We start from the raw sequence: 15520 nt of genomic DNA on the forward strand, positions 1-15520 counted from the left end.
ACAAAAAAAAAAAAAACCCTCAGGCTGGGTTCCCACAGTGCAGATTTTGCCTGCATTTTCTCAGTCAAAAGCAGAATTGGATCAAGGAGAGCAGACTTGTAAGGTCTTCTTTTATATATTTCTTCTGTTTAGGTTCTATTCCCTGTTTTGGCTTAAAAACTACATCCACAATCTGCAGCAAATCTGCACTGTGTGAACCCTGCCTTATACTGCACATCTGGGGCTGAAGTATATGAGAGCCCCCAGAGGTGCAGTTTAATAGATAACAGACTACAGGACATCCAGCAGCTCCCTGCTTCTTCCTCCTGACCATAATGTCCTCACCCCTCCTCATTCCTCCCTGGTCAAACTGCTAATTGGACAGGAAGTGTAAAAGGTTGTCTGGTGAGATAAAATTGATGGCCTATTCTCACGATAGGCCATCAATATCTGATGGGTAGGGGTCTGACTGTCGGGGGGGGGGTGTTCTTTTCATGTTTTAACTCAATGCTCCATTGGCAGTTAGTTACATTCTCTATCCTAATGATACTAATACAGCGTTCTGCAGGCGCTGCTTTTAATTGATACATAGTACCGCACTGACCGAGTGCTTCATAGCAACGTGTCATGCAAATTCCTCACTGTCAGTGAGCATTGGCTAACTTTTAAAGTGTGTGTTTTTTTTCTTCTGTCTATTTAGTAATATCTAATAAAAGTTATATTTTAGCTTACACTATTGCAGCCAGCCATAAATTAGGGCCTTTTTCTGCTTAACAGCAAATTAGTTTAAAATTCTTGGGGTCTGACTCTCGGCACCCCTGCCGATCAGCTGCTTAAAGGGGCAGCTTCGCTCTGGCAAGCGCAGCATACCCTTTAATGAATGGAATGTAGGGGACGCAGCACTCGATGGAGCACTGGAGCCCCCTTCAAACAGCTATTACATATGATATAATAGTCACATATTGCTTAATATGTGAAAAAAAGTATTGTTTGACAGCAGTGTCCCTTTAATGGATACATAGAGACCGTTTTATTGGTCTTAACCACTGGACAGAGGAGTAAATAGATCAGGTACAGTTGTTTCTGATGTACCCATTGAGACAGTGTTTCTGAAGCCCTGCCTATTACATGCTGCACATGTATGGGCAGGCGAAAGGTTCCCTGTAAATGGTGTCAATAGAAACTACAACTTCTCCCGCAAACAATAAGCCCTCATACCACTCTATTGACAGAAAAATGAAAACGTTATGGCTCTTGGAAGGCGGGGAGTGAAAAACGAAAAAGCAAAAAAGGATCAGTCTTGAAAGGGTTAATTAATTTCTAATAAAAAAACCATTTATGACCACATGTGGGGTATTGCCGTACGAAATTGCTTTACAAATGTTGTGGTGCTTTTTCTCCTTATCAAAATGAAAAAAATTCTATGTTTTAGCAGAAGAAAAAAGGTAGATTTTCATCTTCACAAACTAATTCCGCTAAATTCTGCAAAAAAAACTGGGGGTCAAAATGCTAACTATACCCCTAGAAAAATGCCTTCAGGGGTGGTTTCCAAAATGGGGTCTCTTTTGGGGGGTTTCGACTGTTTAGGCACCACAAGACCTCTTCAAACCGGACATGGTGCCTAAAATATATTCCTAAAAAAAGGAGGCCATAAAATCCTCTAGATGCTCCTTTGATTCTTAGGCTGTGTTCACACTGAGTTTTTTGCAGGAGGAAAATTCCTCCTGCAAAAACTGCTCCAGACGGTTTTTGCACAGTGGTTTGACAAAAACTCGTCAAAACACTCGTCGAGGTGTTTTTATTTTTTACCCTTTCTGACTGATTGAAATGGGGTTTTGGAGGCGGAAACCACCTCAAGATGGGCCATGTCGCTTCTTTTTACCGCGACGTGTTTTTTTTTGCTCACGGTAAAAAAACTCGTCCAACTCCCATTGACAAAGAAAATCGTCAAAAAAACTCTGTGTGAACAGGGCCTTAGGCCGGTGCTTCAGTCTATAAGCACACTAGGGCTACATGAGATATATTTCTAAAAACTGCAGAATCTGGGCAATAGATATTGAGTTGCATTTCTCTGGTAAAATGTTCTGTGTTACAGAAAAAAAGTGTATTACAAATTAATTTCAGCAAAAAAAAATAGAAAAATATAATTTGTCAATTTCACTTCTACATTGCTTTAATTCCTGTGAAAAGGGTTAAAATACTTTATGAATGCTGTTATGAATACTTTGAGGGGTGCAGTTTTTAAAATGGGCTGACATTGGGGGTTTCTAATATACAAGGCCCTCAAAGCCACTTTAGAACTGAACTGCCCCCTGTAAAAATGGCCTTTTGAAATTTTCTTGAAAATGTGAGAAATTGGTGTTAAAGTTCTAATACATGTAACGTACTAGAAAAATAAAAAGGTTGTGAAAAAAATTATGCAAACAAAGTAGACATATGGGGGATGTTAACTAGTAAATATTTTGTGTGGTATAACTGCCTGTCTTACAAGCAGATACATTTAAGTTTAGAAAAATGGAAATTTTTCCCAATTTTTTCCAAAATGTGACGTTTCTCACAAATAAATATTGAATTTATCAACCAAATTTTTTCACTAACATAAAGTACAATATGTCACGAGAAAACATTCTCAGAATCGCTTGGATAGGTTAAAGCATTCCAAAATTATTACCACATAAAGTGACACGTCAGATTTGAAAAAATTGTCCACAAGGCCAAAACAGGCTCAGTCCTGAAGGGGTTAATCTTACAGGATTTAATGTTTATTTCCGTTGTCTTATCTTGCATCGTTTTCTGTTTGTGGTGGTTAGTTTAAAATGCAGAAAAATAACTGAATATTTATCGGTTTTCAAACTTGTGCTATGGACTTGAAGCAGGAAAATCTCGTTCAATAAGTGGCTACAATTATTATTAAGGCCAGGAACACGCAGTATTGTTTTTTTTTTTTTAGCCAAACTCAGGAGTGAAAACAAAAGAAAGATGATGCATCAGTTTTTTCTTTATACTTTTCATCCTTTTTAATCTATTTCTGGCTTTGGCTCAAAAAAACGATAATCAAAACTGTGGGGCAGATTTACTTAAAGAGGCTCTGTCACCAGATTTTGCAGCCCCTATCTGCTATTGCAGCAGATCGGCGCTGCAATGTAGATAAGAGTAACGTTTTTATTTTTTAAAAAACGAGCATTTTTGGCCAAGTTATGACCATTTTTGTATTTATGCAAATGAGGCTTGCAAAAGTCCAAGTGGGCATGTTTAAAGTAAAAGTACAACTGGGCGTGTATTATGTGCGTACATCTGGGCGTTTTTACTTCTTTTACTTCTCTTCAGAACGCCCAGCTTCTGGCAGTGCAGACACACAGCGTGTTCTCGAGAGATCACGCTGTGACGTCACTCACTTCCTGCCCCAGGTCCTGCATCGTGTCGGACGAGCGAGGACACATCGGCACCAGAGGCTACAGTTGATTCTGCAGCAGCATCAGCGTTTGCAGGTAAGTCGATGTAGCTACTTACCTGCAAACGCCGATGCTGCTGCAGAATCATCTGTAGCCTCTGGTGCCGATGTGTCCTCACTCGTCCGACACGATGCAGGACCTGTGAGTGACGACACAGCGTGATCTCTTGAGAACACGGCTGTGTCTGCACTGCCAGAAGCTGGGCGTTCTGAAGAGAAGTGGATGATACTTCTCGTCAGAAAGCCCAGCTAGTAAAAGTAGTAAAAACGCCCCGATGTACGCACATAATACACGCCCAGTTGGACTTTTACTTTAAACACACCCACTTGGACTTTTGCAAGCCTCATTTGCATAAATACAAAATTGGTCATAACTTGGCCAAAAATGCTCGTTTTTTTAAAAATAAAAACGTTACTGTAATCTACATTGCAGCGCCTATCTGCTGCAATAGCAGATAGGGGTTGCAAAATCTGGTGACAGAGCCTCTTTAAGGCCCCATGCACATGACCGTAAAATCACCCGTAATTACAGACCCATTAGTTTCTAGGTCCGTGCCGTAGAAACTTTATGGGAAAAATAGGACGTCCTATTTTTTTTATTTTATAGACCGTGCTCCCATAATTTATAATGGGAGCGCGGCCCATAAATGCAGACGACTGTCCGCAGCCGTAATTACAGGCACGGTCGTGTGCATGGTGCCTAAAACTGGCATTTCATAAGCCAGTCTTCGCTTAAAGCACACCTCTTAACAAATTGGTCACATCTTCAGCTGTCTGTGCGCCACAGTAAATCTACACCAGCTCCTGATTTCTGCTACAATTTACACCACTCTGTCAGAAAAGTGCCTGGCCACTGGTGGCCCTACCCCTTCCACTAAGTCCCACCTACCTCTTTTTTAAGAAAATAAATATGGCAGAAGCAGCAAAAAAAATGCAAAATTTTTTGTGACTTTTGTGCGGTTTGCGAGTCTTCTACGCAAGAAACCTGGCAGCGGAAAGTTGATAAATTTCTACGTGTGAGATCGAGGCATATCACAGCTGAAAAACTCAGACAATGGGAACTGAACTTTGATCATATGATTCTTTGGTGATCTGAGTTGGATTCCAGAAGTCAGAAAACAGCCTTAGTTTTAAATTTAACGTAGGGCACCTTCACTCGTGTGTGTCACCCTATATTTTATGGAGGGAACGAAGACAGAAAATACAGACTTATGACCACTTGTTGTTGTGTTTGTCCAATTTACAAAATGTGGTAACACATTTCTAAACCCTTGGTATGCAATATCAAGTAATGTTAAGTCAAAACCAACTGGTCATGTTTTGAAACCTTGTTTTGAAGATGTTTCACCACTCAAAGCTTTTTTCCTCATTTCAAAACACATTCACCAAAGGGCATTGTGGGTAGTTTAATCATTTTAAAGCGGTTGTCCCATCTGTACAATCCCTTTCTACACCGGAGTACGGCACACAGCTTTCAGAGATTTTAGCTCTGAAACCAGCAGACCTATGAATTCTGCTCTGGAGTATAAGGCCTTGTTCACGTAGTGCAGATTTTGCATGATTTTTTTTTACTTTTTAAGCCAAAAAAACAGAATTGTATCCAGGAAAGACAACACTTTAAGACCTTCCTTTACATAGTGAAGGCTTTAGGCTACACACACGGCAGTATTTCGGTCAGTATTAGCAAATCAAAACTTAAAGTGGGTCTGAAACATGGAAGTGGTACCAATCTTCCCATTATACTTATATTCTGTTTATGTTCCACTCATGGATTTGGCTTCCAAATAAGACCTAAAGACTGCCGTGTGAAAAGTGAGCTACCACATGAGTCAACGCAGTGGAAGATTAATTCTATATGTAAAACAGAAAACGCTGCTCAAAGGGGAAAAAAAAGCGCTTGTGGTCAATATTGCGGACTCTTTCCTCAATACATATAGGGCTTGGTCTATTTATGTCAAACTATTATAGAAGGAGATAAATCCTTTATAGTCTATTTTCTACGCTGATCCCACCATGCACTGCACTCCCTATTTTTCCCCTAATTTCTGCTCTATGCTCCCTCGTGTTCATGGTCCTAAGTAGGTTTGCTACAGTCCCATAGTTGGACCAGTAAGTTTTTACATGTTGTCACCTACTCTAACCAAATATAAGAAACGAAAATCTGTCTTGCAATTCAATTTGACTGCTTTGCTTTTACACCTGCAGATATTCTCTTTTCCCCCAAGTACAATTAGTTTACATGTACTCCAAAGTATTTAAAAGGTGTACACGAAGACATTACACAATTTGCAGCCATACAATAGACTATGTACATGAATAGTATGGAACCCATAGTGAATAGTTTGTATGCCATAAGTGTCAGATAGGTGCAGGTCCCAGAGGCCCCCTAAACCCTACTCTCTTTTTCGGTGTTCCTGCTGTGCCTTGTAATTTTCAACCATATAAGTAGAAAAATGCTTATAGAAGTGCACAGCCGTTAAAGAAACGGCGTCGCACGCGAGCTACACTGCTTCCGTAACTGCTATTCACGTCTATGGGAGTTGCGGAAACAGCATAGCTCAACGAACAACGCAGTTTTCTACTTACACAATCAGAAATGACTAAATACAGCGGGAACACAAAGATAGAACAGGGTTTAGGGGGCCCCGTTCTAGAGATCAGTGTGGGACACGCATCTATCAGACATTTATGCCATATCCTGTGGATATGCCATAAACGTCCCTGATGGGAAAACCCCTTTAAGGCTCTGTTCACACGTCTGATTTGATACAGATTTCAGCACCGATTCCACACCAAATCCAACAATGTGCATGGGGATTTTCACAAACCCATTTACATGCTACAGAAACTTTCAGCGCTGATATTTGTGTGTATTCCACATTGAAAAGCAGGGGATTGGCCTCAATTGAATGGCAAAGGGACTAATCCTCAGGCAGATCTGCAGCACACCCGTAGTAGAAACAGCCGATCAACAAGACAGCTCCATGATCGGATTTCATTTGCTCCTTTAACAAGGAGCTAGTATGGGGATGAGCGTTTGTTACTACGATCGCTCGTCCCCATCCATTTCCATCTTGTCAGCAGCACATCTCGTTTACACAGGGAGATGCTAGTTTATCAGCTGATCGTTCGGTTTACACAGGGCAATCTTCAGGAATGAACATTCTTTGAACACTCATTTGCCCGATAATTGGCCAGAGTAAAAAAGGTACTTGGCCTCAGATTTCTGCAGAAAATCAGATTTTAATGCAACAAGTAGCCTAAGGCTACTCTACAAGCCCTAACTGAGAATACAGAACTTGCCCTTCCCCAATTTCTATTTAGATTCGGTGGCCACTCAATTAACCTTTGACTTCTGGCGGCTGGCAATAATATAGGCCAATATTACGGCCACAAAGCCCGACTTTGATAATGTACGTTTGGGTCATTAGACCCAATCACACACTCGAGTGAAACTGGCCTTACACCGTGTCCTGGATGTGGACCTGGGTTGTAGGGCAGGTAGACTAGTAGCACATATACCAAGTCAAACTATAACTATGGGCACCTGGAATTCTTTACTCGCTATCTGATTGCGAGCTAATACGGCAACTGACAAGATAAAAGACTAAAGGGCCTATTACACTGGCTGCTGCAGCAAGCGCCGAGCTTCGAGACATGGTTGATCGGTGCTCGTTTGCTCCTGTCTCAGAGCTATGGATGGGGACAAGCGCTCATTACTATGATAGTTTGTCCCCATACGTTACCATGTGGGCAGCACATCTCCTCTACACAGGGAGATGTGATGCAAACGACGATAATATTTTACTTTTTTAAACCGATACGACCAGCAGACGATTGAGCGTTTGCTCGTTCTGCTGATCACTGCCCTGTTTACACAGGGCAATTATAGTCTGCCCGATAATCGCCCAGTGTAAAACCCCCTTAACGGCTCTGCTATCTCAGTGTATGGATCTAGTGTAAGCAGTTGTCTAGGGTCTGATAGCTTTTTTTTTTTTTTAAATCTTTTGTCTTACTCAGTGCATGTCATTTCATTGTAAGAGCCATAGAGACTCCAAGTGCCACCATGTTGTGGAGATCTTCTCACAGACGCAATGCTGAGCCTGGCTGTAAATGAATTCACCACAGGTAACAAGATTTTTTTTTTTCACCCAAGGCAGCCAAAAAAAAAATAAAGAAATATCAGAAAGTAAATTCCAGATGGACATGACATGAGGGGCACATTTTTTTTTGTTACACCCCTCCAGTTAGCTCTGGGACTCATTAACAGCCTATACTTAGGATTGGTGGGGTGGGGGGGGTCTGACCTCTAGGATTCCTGCCGATTAGCACATTGAAAGGTCCCCCTTAGAGTTTACACATGCACAGTACATCACGGCTGTCCTCGGTACTGCAGCTAGTCCCGTAATTGAAAAAAAATAGTGTATTGTCCATTCTCCATAATATAGAAATGTGGGGCTTGCATAACCCTTTAATAACAGATCAGCTTTCAATTGTGTTAAATCTATCAAGGCGGCAACTTTTAAAATGTTATCAGTAAATAGAATTTTTTTTTTCATCACCTTGACAGTCACTTACCCCAGAACCTTTACTTATACTTCTCATATTTTGCCCATTACAGCATCTGTTGTATTTAGTGGCACAGGCAGTAAGAAAGAACACTTTATTCATACAACATTTTTTTCACAAGCAAATAGACCAAACACTGTCACCCACAATGGATAGAACATCAGCTTCCTGTAGATGGGGAAAAAATCTCATTGAACAAACTTGTATCCTTAAATATATAGGTGTCATTTAAGATCCCTTGAGAAAACAGTATATAACACGCAATCTTAATTTCTGCATTACTCCTTCCACTTAGCATTTGCTCAGTCTTTGAGGCGTCTTCCAGCAACACAGAGAAGGGCCACTCTCAACTTCAAAGAATGGGAGTCGCGGACCCAGTTGTATGTGACTGGTGTCATGAGGGTATCACTGGAAAGCCCCTTTACCTGGTTTCTAGGTGTGCTGCCAGATGTGTTTACAAATAAGAAAAATGGAAGATGGTCTATGGCACATAACACTGCAGAGTAGTTTACAAGCATAAAAAAAAAGGCTACTCTCTAACTAAGCTATAGTTATTTCGAACCATACACTGGATTTCTTACAAAGTCATTCTATACCTTAACAAACCGCAGATCACATGGGACAACAGCACCATTCTTCAGATTTGGTTTTTGAGCTTTCCAGAGTGCTGCTAGTTAAAAATGTGGATGAACTTCGCTAACTTCTTGTGATAATCACAATTCCCTACTTCCTTCAGTGAATAAAACAGAAACAAATACATGTAACAAACATTAAAACTAACCCTGAAGCTAAAGCTATGGGGCAATATGGCATATAGTGAGGCTGGCGATCTATTTTGGGTTATTCGGACAAATAGTAGGTGTGGTGTTTACAATCACCTCTGCCAACCCCTCCCTCTCATCGCCCACCTTATCACCTGGTTTGTGACACATGGTCCCTAGATTTACTTGTCTGCCGAGCGGCACAGACTATAAAATGCAGTATATCCTCCAGTTTATCCAACATCGAACTGTGTGAATCCCTTTTCTTTTAAAAAAAAAAAGTGCTGATGCAATCCATTTTAAAACAGGATTATATTAACAAAAAATTGGTACAGCAGCCTTCTTAAACATGGACAGCAATGTGAGGCTGCTACAGGCATCAAGGTGCAGTAAATACAGTAATGCGGACATATCCAATAGCAGCCCAAGCCAATATATTGGCTTTTCACTATTCCCAGATTCCCCTATTTAAAAAACAAACAAAAAAAAACCCAATTAACTTTTAATTTATCTTGGTTTCCCTAAACACAATAGATTATATTTTAAAATGGGAACAGTAATGTATTATAGGATCGAGATAATGTTCGCAAAATGCATCTGGGTGCTAAATTTTTGCTACCGTAACAGTTTCATATTGCTAGATATAATACTGACAGCTCTATAAACACATAAACAGTCCTCAAAATTACAGGACTAAGATGAAAAAGCTGCAAATATACCTTTACCTTCCAAAATTAAATCCCTTTCATCACTGCGGATGACAAGCAAAAGAAAATTTACTGCACACAATAGCAAAAAGATTTATATAAAACTCATGAAGCTTTTATGGGTAATTATTTTCTTGCGATTCCAGACAGTAACACAGTGCTTCCTCCTTTACATTAAAAATACTATACGATGCATGGTCCCAATACATTTAACAAGGTCTTTTTGGCAAGGAGAAAAAAAAAAATAAAAATAAAAATGTGGCATTAGGTCCATCTCATCCATATACACTTCCCTACCCAGATAATTCAGACCAGAACCAAAAGGAAAAAAAAAAGAAATATATATATATACTGATCTTGGAAACAGGAAATATTGTCATAGAACACTTGAAAGATGAGGGTAAAAATCTTGGCTTTTAATTAACAACAAGTTTGTTGGTTTTAAGCAGAGGCTTCGTTTAAATCCTTCCCCCTTTTAAATGAGGCCCACATAAAAGGTTAGGGTATCATATTGTGACACTTCAGAAGTTAAGCAACTGGCAGCTAACTAAACTCCTGAAATGGCACAAGTGCGGAGGCACCTGGTGGAAGGGGATTAGGTGGAAGGTCTCTGTGTTTGAATGGGAATGGTGGATACAGTCTGTGCTGGAATGCTGATCATTGCTAGGACCCGGAGGAGAGTGATGGATGTGGAATGTGATCTGGCAGTGGGCACCTCCAACTCCACTAAGATTTTGCTTATTCTTCAGAAGTATCATTGTTGGTGAGATTGGCAATTAGGTCTTCTAATTTGGAGATACGTTCACCCTGGGATCTGATGAGGTCTTTCATTGAACGCAGTTCCTTCATCACATCATCCAACATTCCATCATTTGCCTAAAAATGATCAATAAAGAGGTTAGTGTGGGAATAAGGAAACGTAAATCAGCACAATAACATAACCATACAATATACGAAAACAAACAGACTACAAATGAGCTCATAAATGATCATATGTTTCGGACTATAAGACGCAGTTTTTAGCAAGAATGAATCTTGCTTAAAAAGTCACTGCGTCTTAAAGTCTGCAGTCAAGGGACCTGGCTGCGCCAGGCCCCCTGACCGCTTCATTAGTTAAGCCCTTCCCGACCCATGACGTGTTGGAACATCATGGAGTGTGGGGGGGGGGGGGGGATTATGTATGGAGCGGTGGGGGGGGGGTGATGATTATGTATGCGCCGAGCCTGCTCAATAAACTGCAGGTGTCAGCTGTGCTTTAGACAGGCTGCTCTAACTACCAGGAACAGCAATTTTGCTGTTCCTGGCCGTTTAAAGGGGTTGTGCCATGAAACACACGTATCCCCTATCCACAGGGGATACCTAAACAGGTATCCCCTGCGGACACAGATACACTTGAAACTGGGACATCAGTGAGTGACTCGCTACCCCCCCCCCCCCCCCCCACCGGAGGTCTTCACATGACCCACAGTTTGGGGGAAACACTTGTCTAGACAACTTGTTAGAAGAGTGATCTCGAACACAATTAGGCTGGGATTATTATGCAAAAATGTAAATTCAGTCATGTCAAACCTCTTTGGAGGATGGCTAATAAGCCTATTGAGAGCCTAAAGAACTAAAAAACAACCTCGAACACGCTACATGAAGTGTCACAAATCAAAACATCCTTCTATGCAAAGGCTGCATAACCTGGATATCACAGCAACACTATTTTTTTTACTTACAGGACTAGAAGATTGTGAAGCCGGCTTGGGGGAGCTGGATGGATCAAACTTCTTTAGCGCAACTGGCTTACTTCCTAAAATATTCTTCCTCACCACATTCAGGTCCCGGTTCTTGCTTGGCATGTACCCATCTTTTAGCGATATCAAAACTGGATCGGCATTTTTTCCCTCAAACCACTCTTCAGCTTCTATAGGGGCCTCTGGGCCAGAAGTATCTGGGTATAAGTCATCTTGGAAAAGATCAGACTTTATATAATAATAAAAAAATAAAAATAATTAAGATTTGAAGTTTAGCAGTAGAAATATGTATATACAGAGGGATACACAGCCAGAACAACTCATTTATATTGGTTGCTACTCTGGACACCCAAGCAATGTCACGGGAAGCCTAGAAGCCAAATAACTTTAGATGTAAATCCACACACATTGGGGAAGAGTTCTCAATAGCAGTGCACAATATGAACTGGGAGGTAGTCTTCCCCAGTGTGGAAGGCAGGTTCATCAACAGGGAGCACAACCGGCTGAATGAACTACTAGCGCTTCATTACTACAGAGTTTAGCCCTTCCGCCAGTTCTCAATGTATTCATGGCAGAATGGTGTAAAGATAACTCTGCCTCGGTGTGTAGGTATTGCTTTACCCCTGTGCTGCATGGCAACATATTGTATCACCATGCGCTGGAATTACTCACTTAGGCCCCATGCACACGACCGTGCCCACAATCACGGCCTGCGATTGCGGGCACGGCCGGCCGCTGACTGACAGCCGCATTTTCGGGCCGTGCTCACATACAAAGTATGGGAGCACGGCCCGCAAAATGCAAAAGAACGGACATGTTCCATAATTCCCGGAACATTTCCACGGCACGGACACCCTTCCGTAGTGCTACGGAAAGGTGTCAGTGTTCAATGAAAGTGAATGGCTTTGTTTTTGGGGACCGCAATTGCGGTCCGCAAAAACGGATGTTTTTTACGGTCGTGTGCATGGGGCCTAAGGGTACAAATTAACACAAATCTGCATGTATTACACAAAAGGGTGAAATCCATGAAATTTCCCAACATAATAAGCATTTGAAAAACCGCAGCATGCTCTGAATTCAGCGCAGTTCGGTTTACAAATTGTTTTGACCGTTAATTCGTTGAAAAGCGGGATGCAAAAATCAAGACTAAAAATATACATCATAACCTACAGACCGTTTCATATTCAGCATGTTAAAAACATTTTTCCCATCTCCTTAATAGAGCGTTTCTCATCATCTTCGGTCCTTAAAGGGGTTATCCCATGAGGGACATTTAGGACATATACTCAGGATATGCCATAAATGTCAAATAGATGTAGGTCCCACCTTCGGCAGCCGAACCTCTCTCTAGAACGGGGCCCCCTAATCCTCGTTCTAGCTTTTTGTGCTCACGCTGCCTCCCTGCCGCTTCTCGAGTAACTAGCTGAACTACGCGGCTTCTGTAACTCCCATAGTAGTGAATGGCAGTTACGGAAGCAGCGTAGTTCAGCAAGCTACGCCGTTTCCTTCTTTATGGTCGGAAATTCACCGGCTTCAGCCTCAACACAGAGCGTCAGAACTGGGTATAAGAGCCTTGATCTAGAGATAGGTGCAGGTCCCTGAGGTGGGACCCGCATCTATCGGACATTTATAACATATCCTGTGGCTATATCATAAATGCCCTTCATGGGAAAACCCCTTTAAGTATCTGGAACAAGTCAGGTTTTTCGTACTAATGCACAGGTCGTGTTACAAGTTATCTTTTTGGGTTTTCCTTAAATCATGGCCTGTTGAGGGTACTTGAGGACTGGTGCTGAGAAACCCTGATCTGGTAAATATAGTATTAGAAATTAAACACTGCAGAGAGTCAAAGACTAAGCTTTAGGCTGGAATCAGACGCATCATGCAATTTTGTGAGCCAAACACAGAAGTGGATACAAAAAGGAGAAGAAAAGTATACGTTTTATCTATAGAATTTTGTTTTTGGATCCACTCCTGGCTTTGGCTAAAATGAAAAGCATTAACCCCTTCCCGACATTTGACGTATCCATACGCCAAAGTCAGGTAGGGGGAAGTATGGAGCGGGCTCACGGAGTGACCCGGTGTCAGCTGTACGTTACAGCCGACACTTCAGAGTAACTAGCGGCATCGCGCTCGATTCCGCTAGTTTAACTCGTTAAATGCTGCAGTCAATACCGACCGTAGCATTTAAAACCGTCAGAAAGAGGGGGGCGACCCCCTCTAACAGCTCATTGCAACCCCCGCAACGCAATCGCGGAGGGGTGATGGTTGCTATTGCTGCCTGGGGGCTTAAAGAACGCCCCCAGGTCCGCCATCTTTGTACACCTATTAAGCCCTGCCTCCTAATAGTTGCCTGTCAGAATCCTGATATACAGTAGTATTGCAGTATATCGTGCAAGCAATCTAAGGATCGCTGGTTGAAGTCCCCTAGGGGGACTAATTTTTAAAAAAAGTAAAAATGAGTTTGTTTTTTGTGTATAAAATAAATTAAAAAAAAATGTAAATTAAAAGTTCAAAAAACTCCCCTTTTACCATTTTCCCGCTCGAGCATAGTAAAAAAAATAAATAAACATAATTGGTATCGCTGCGTCCGTAAAAGTCTGAACTATTACAATAAATATATCATTATTTAACCCGCACAGTGAATGCCGTAAAAAAAACAAAAAACCATTGTAAACGCCAGAATGTCTATTTTTTGTTCACCTAATCTCCCACAAAAAAATGAAGGAAAAAAAAAAAGTGATCAAACCGTTGCATACCCCTCATACCACTTACTCGACGGCAAAAATAAAAACCTTATGGCTCTCGGAATTTGGCGACGCAATATAATTAATTTTTTTTACACGTAAAAAATAGTAAAATATAGAAAAAATTATATATATTTGGTATCGCCATAATCGTATCGACCCACAGAATAAAGTTCACGTGTTTTAATTGCACAGTGAATTCTGTAAAAACGGTGCGCAAAAAAACCATGGAGGAATCGCTGTTTTTTTCATTTTCTACCCCACAAATAATTTTTTTCCCGTTTCCTAGTACATTATACGGCAAATTAAATGGTGCTACGAAAAACTACAACTTGTCACGCAAAAATAAAGCCCTCATAGTACTACATCGACAGAAAAATAAAGACGTTATGGCTTCTGGAATGTGGGGAGGAAAAAACGAAAATGAAAATCTAAAAGTTGTTTACGACGGGAAGGGGTTAAAAAGTTAGCTGGAAAGGTGCTTACTTCAATGGAAAGAAAACGTACTTTCTAATAAAGTGAATGGAGCAGCATTGTTTGCACCTTGTAGGCGCTTCCATTAAAATATTAGAAAACATGTGACGATGCGGGTCCTGAAGACATGGTCCAGTTATCGGATTTGCTCCATTTCAGAGCAGTAGTGTAGGAATAGAAGTTTAATGTGAAAGCCCCCTGACCTCCCTCTGCAGCATACAGGTGACATTCTGTGAATGGAGAGAGCAGGGATTCTCCTTAGCACATTGAGAAATCACAGAATGTAACCACCGTAAACTGTGCCCGTATTCTACAAATTCCTGCACTTTCAGTAAGAAATATAATGCAGCCCTTTGTCTCCAAGGAATAAACAATGAATCCAGACACCAGTCAAAGATGCTCGCAACAAAAATATGACGACTTTACGGAACTTACCTTCCTGGGTACAGTCATGATAATTGGCTCACATTTCCTCTCATGAAGTTTGTAGAACCTCAGGAAAGAAAGACAAAATTATTGGTCAGTACACAGGAAAAATATACTTTACCCTAAGATTTCGATTTGCCAGTAAGTGATTAACCCGATCCCGCTTTGGCCACTTTTGACCTTCCTGACAGAACCTGAAATGTGTCAGATTTGAAAAATGAGGCAGTGTGGTAACATCTCAATGCTTTTACCTATCCAAGCGATTCTGAGATTGTTTTCTCGTGACACATTGGACTTTATGTTACTGGCATAATTTGCTACAATATACAGTATTTAATTGTGAATCGCAAAAATTAGCATTTTTCTCAATTTAAAGTGTATCTGCTTGTAAAACAGGCAGTTATACCACACACAATTGTTGCCAATTAACATCCCCCATAGGTCTACTTTATGTTTGCATCGTTTTTGAACATCCTTTTATTTTTCTAGGACATCACAAGGCTTAGAACTTTAGCAGCAATTTCTCACATTTAAGAAAATTTCAAAAGGCTATTTTTACAGGGGCCAGTTCAGTTGTGAAGTGGCTTTTAGGGCCTCATATTAGAAACCCACAATAAGTCACCCCATTTTAAAAACTTCACCCCTCAAAGTATTCAAAACAGCATTT

At 41.0% G+C, this 15520-nt stretch overlaps 1 protein-coding gene across 4 annotated transcripts in view; it reads right to left on the reverse strand.

Moving 5' to 3' along the window:
- Positions 1-8079: 8079 nt before the first annotated feature.
- The window catches only part of CORO1C (coronin 1C), a 79874-nt gene continuing 72433 nt past the window's right edge, over positions 8080-15520 (reverse strand). For 3 of the 4 annotated variants that reach the window (XM_075830327.1, XM_075830345.1, XM_075830353.1), the window contains 3 exons: positions 14863-14920; positions 11189-11434; positions 8080-10343 (listed from right to left, as the gene is read on the reverse strand). In XM_075830327.1, the coding sequence (XP_075686442.1) occupies positions 10206-10343; positions 11189-11434; positions 14863-14920 (442 nt within the window). In that variant the 3' untranslated portion in view covers positions 8080-10205. The remainder of the gene's footprint in view (positions 10344-11188; positions 11435-14862; positions 14921-15520) is intronic. The other variant, XM_075830335.1, reaches the window with a different exon arrangement.

Source organism: Rhinoderma darwinii, chromosome 1, assembly GCF_050947455.1.
Source record: "Rhinoderma darwinii isolate aRhiDar2 chromosome 1, aRhiDar2.hap1, whole genome shotgun sequence".
Classification (NCBI taxonomy): domain Eukaryota; kingdom Metazoa; phylum Chordata; class Amphibia; order Anura; family Rhinodermatidae; genus Rhinoderma; species Rhinoderma darwinii.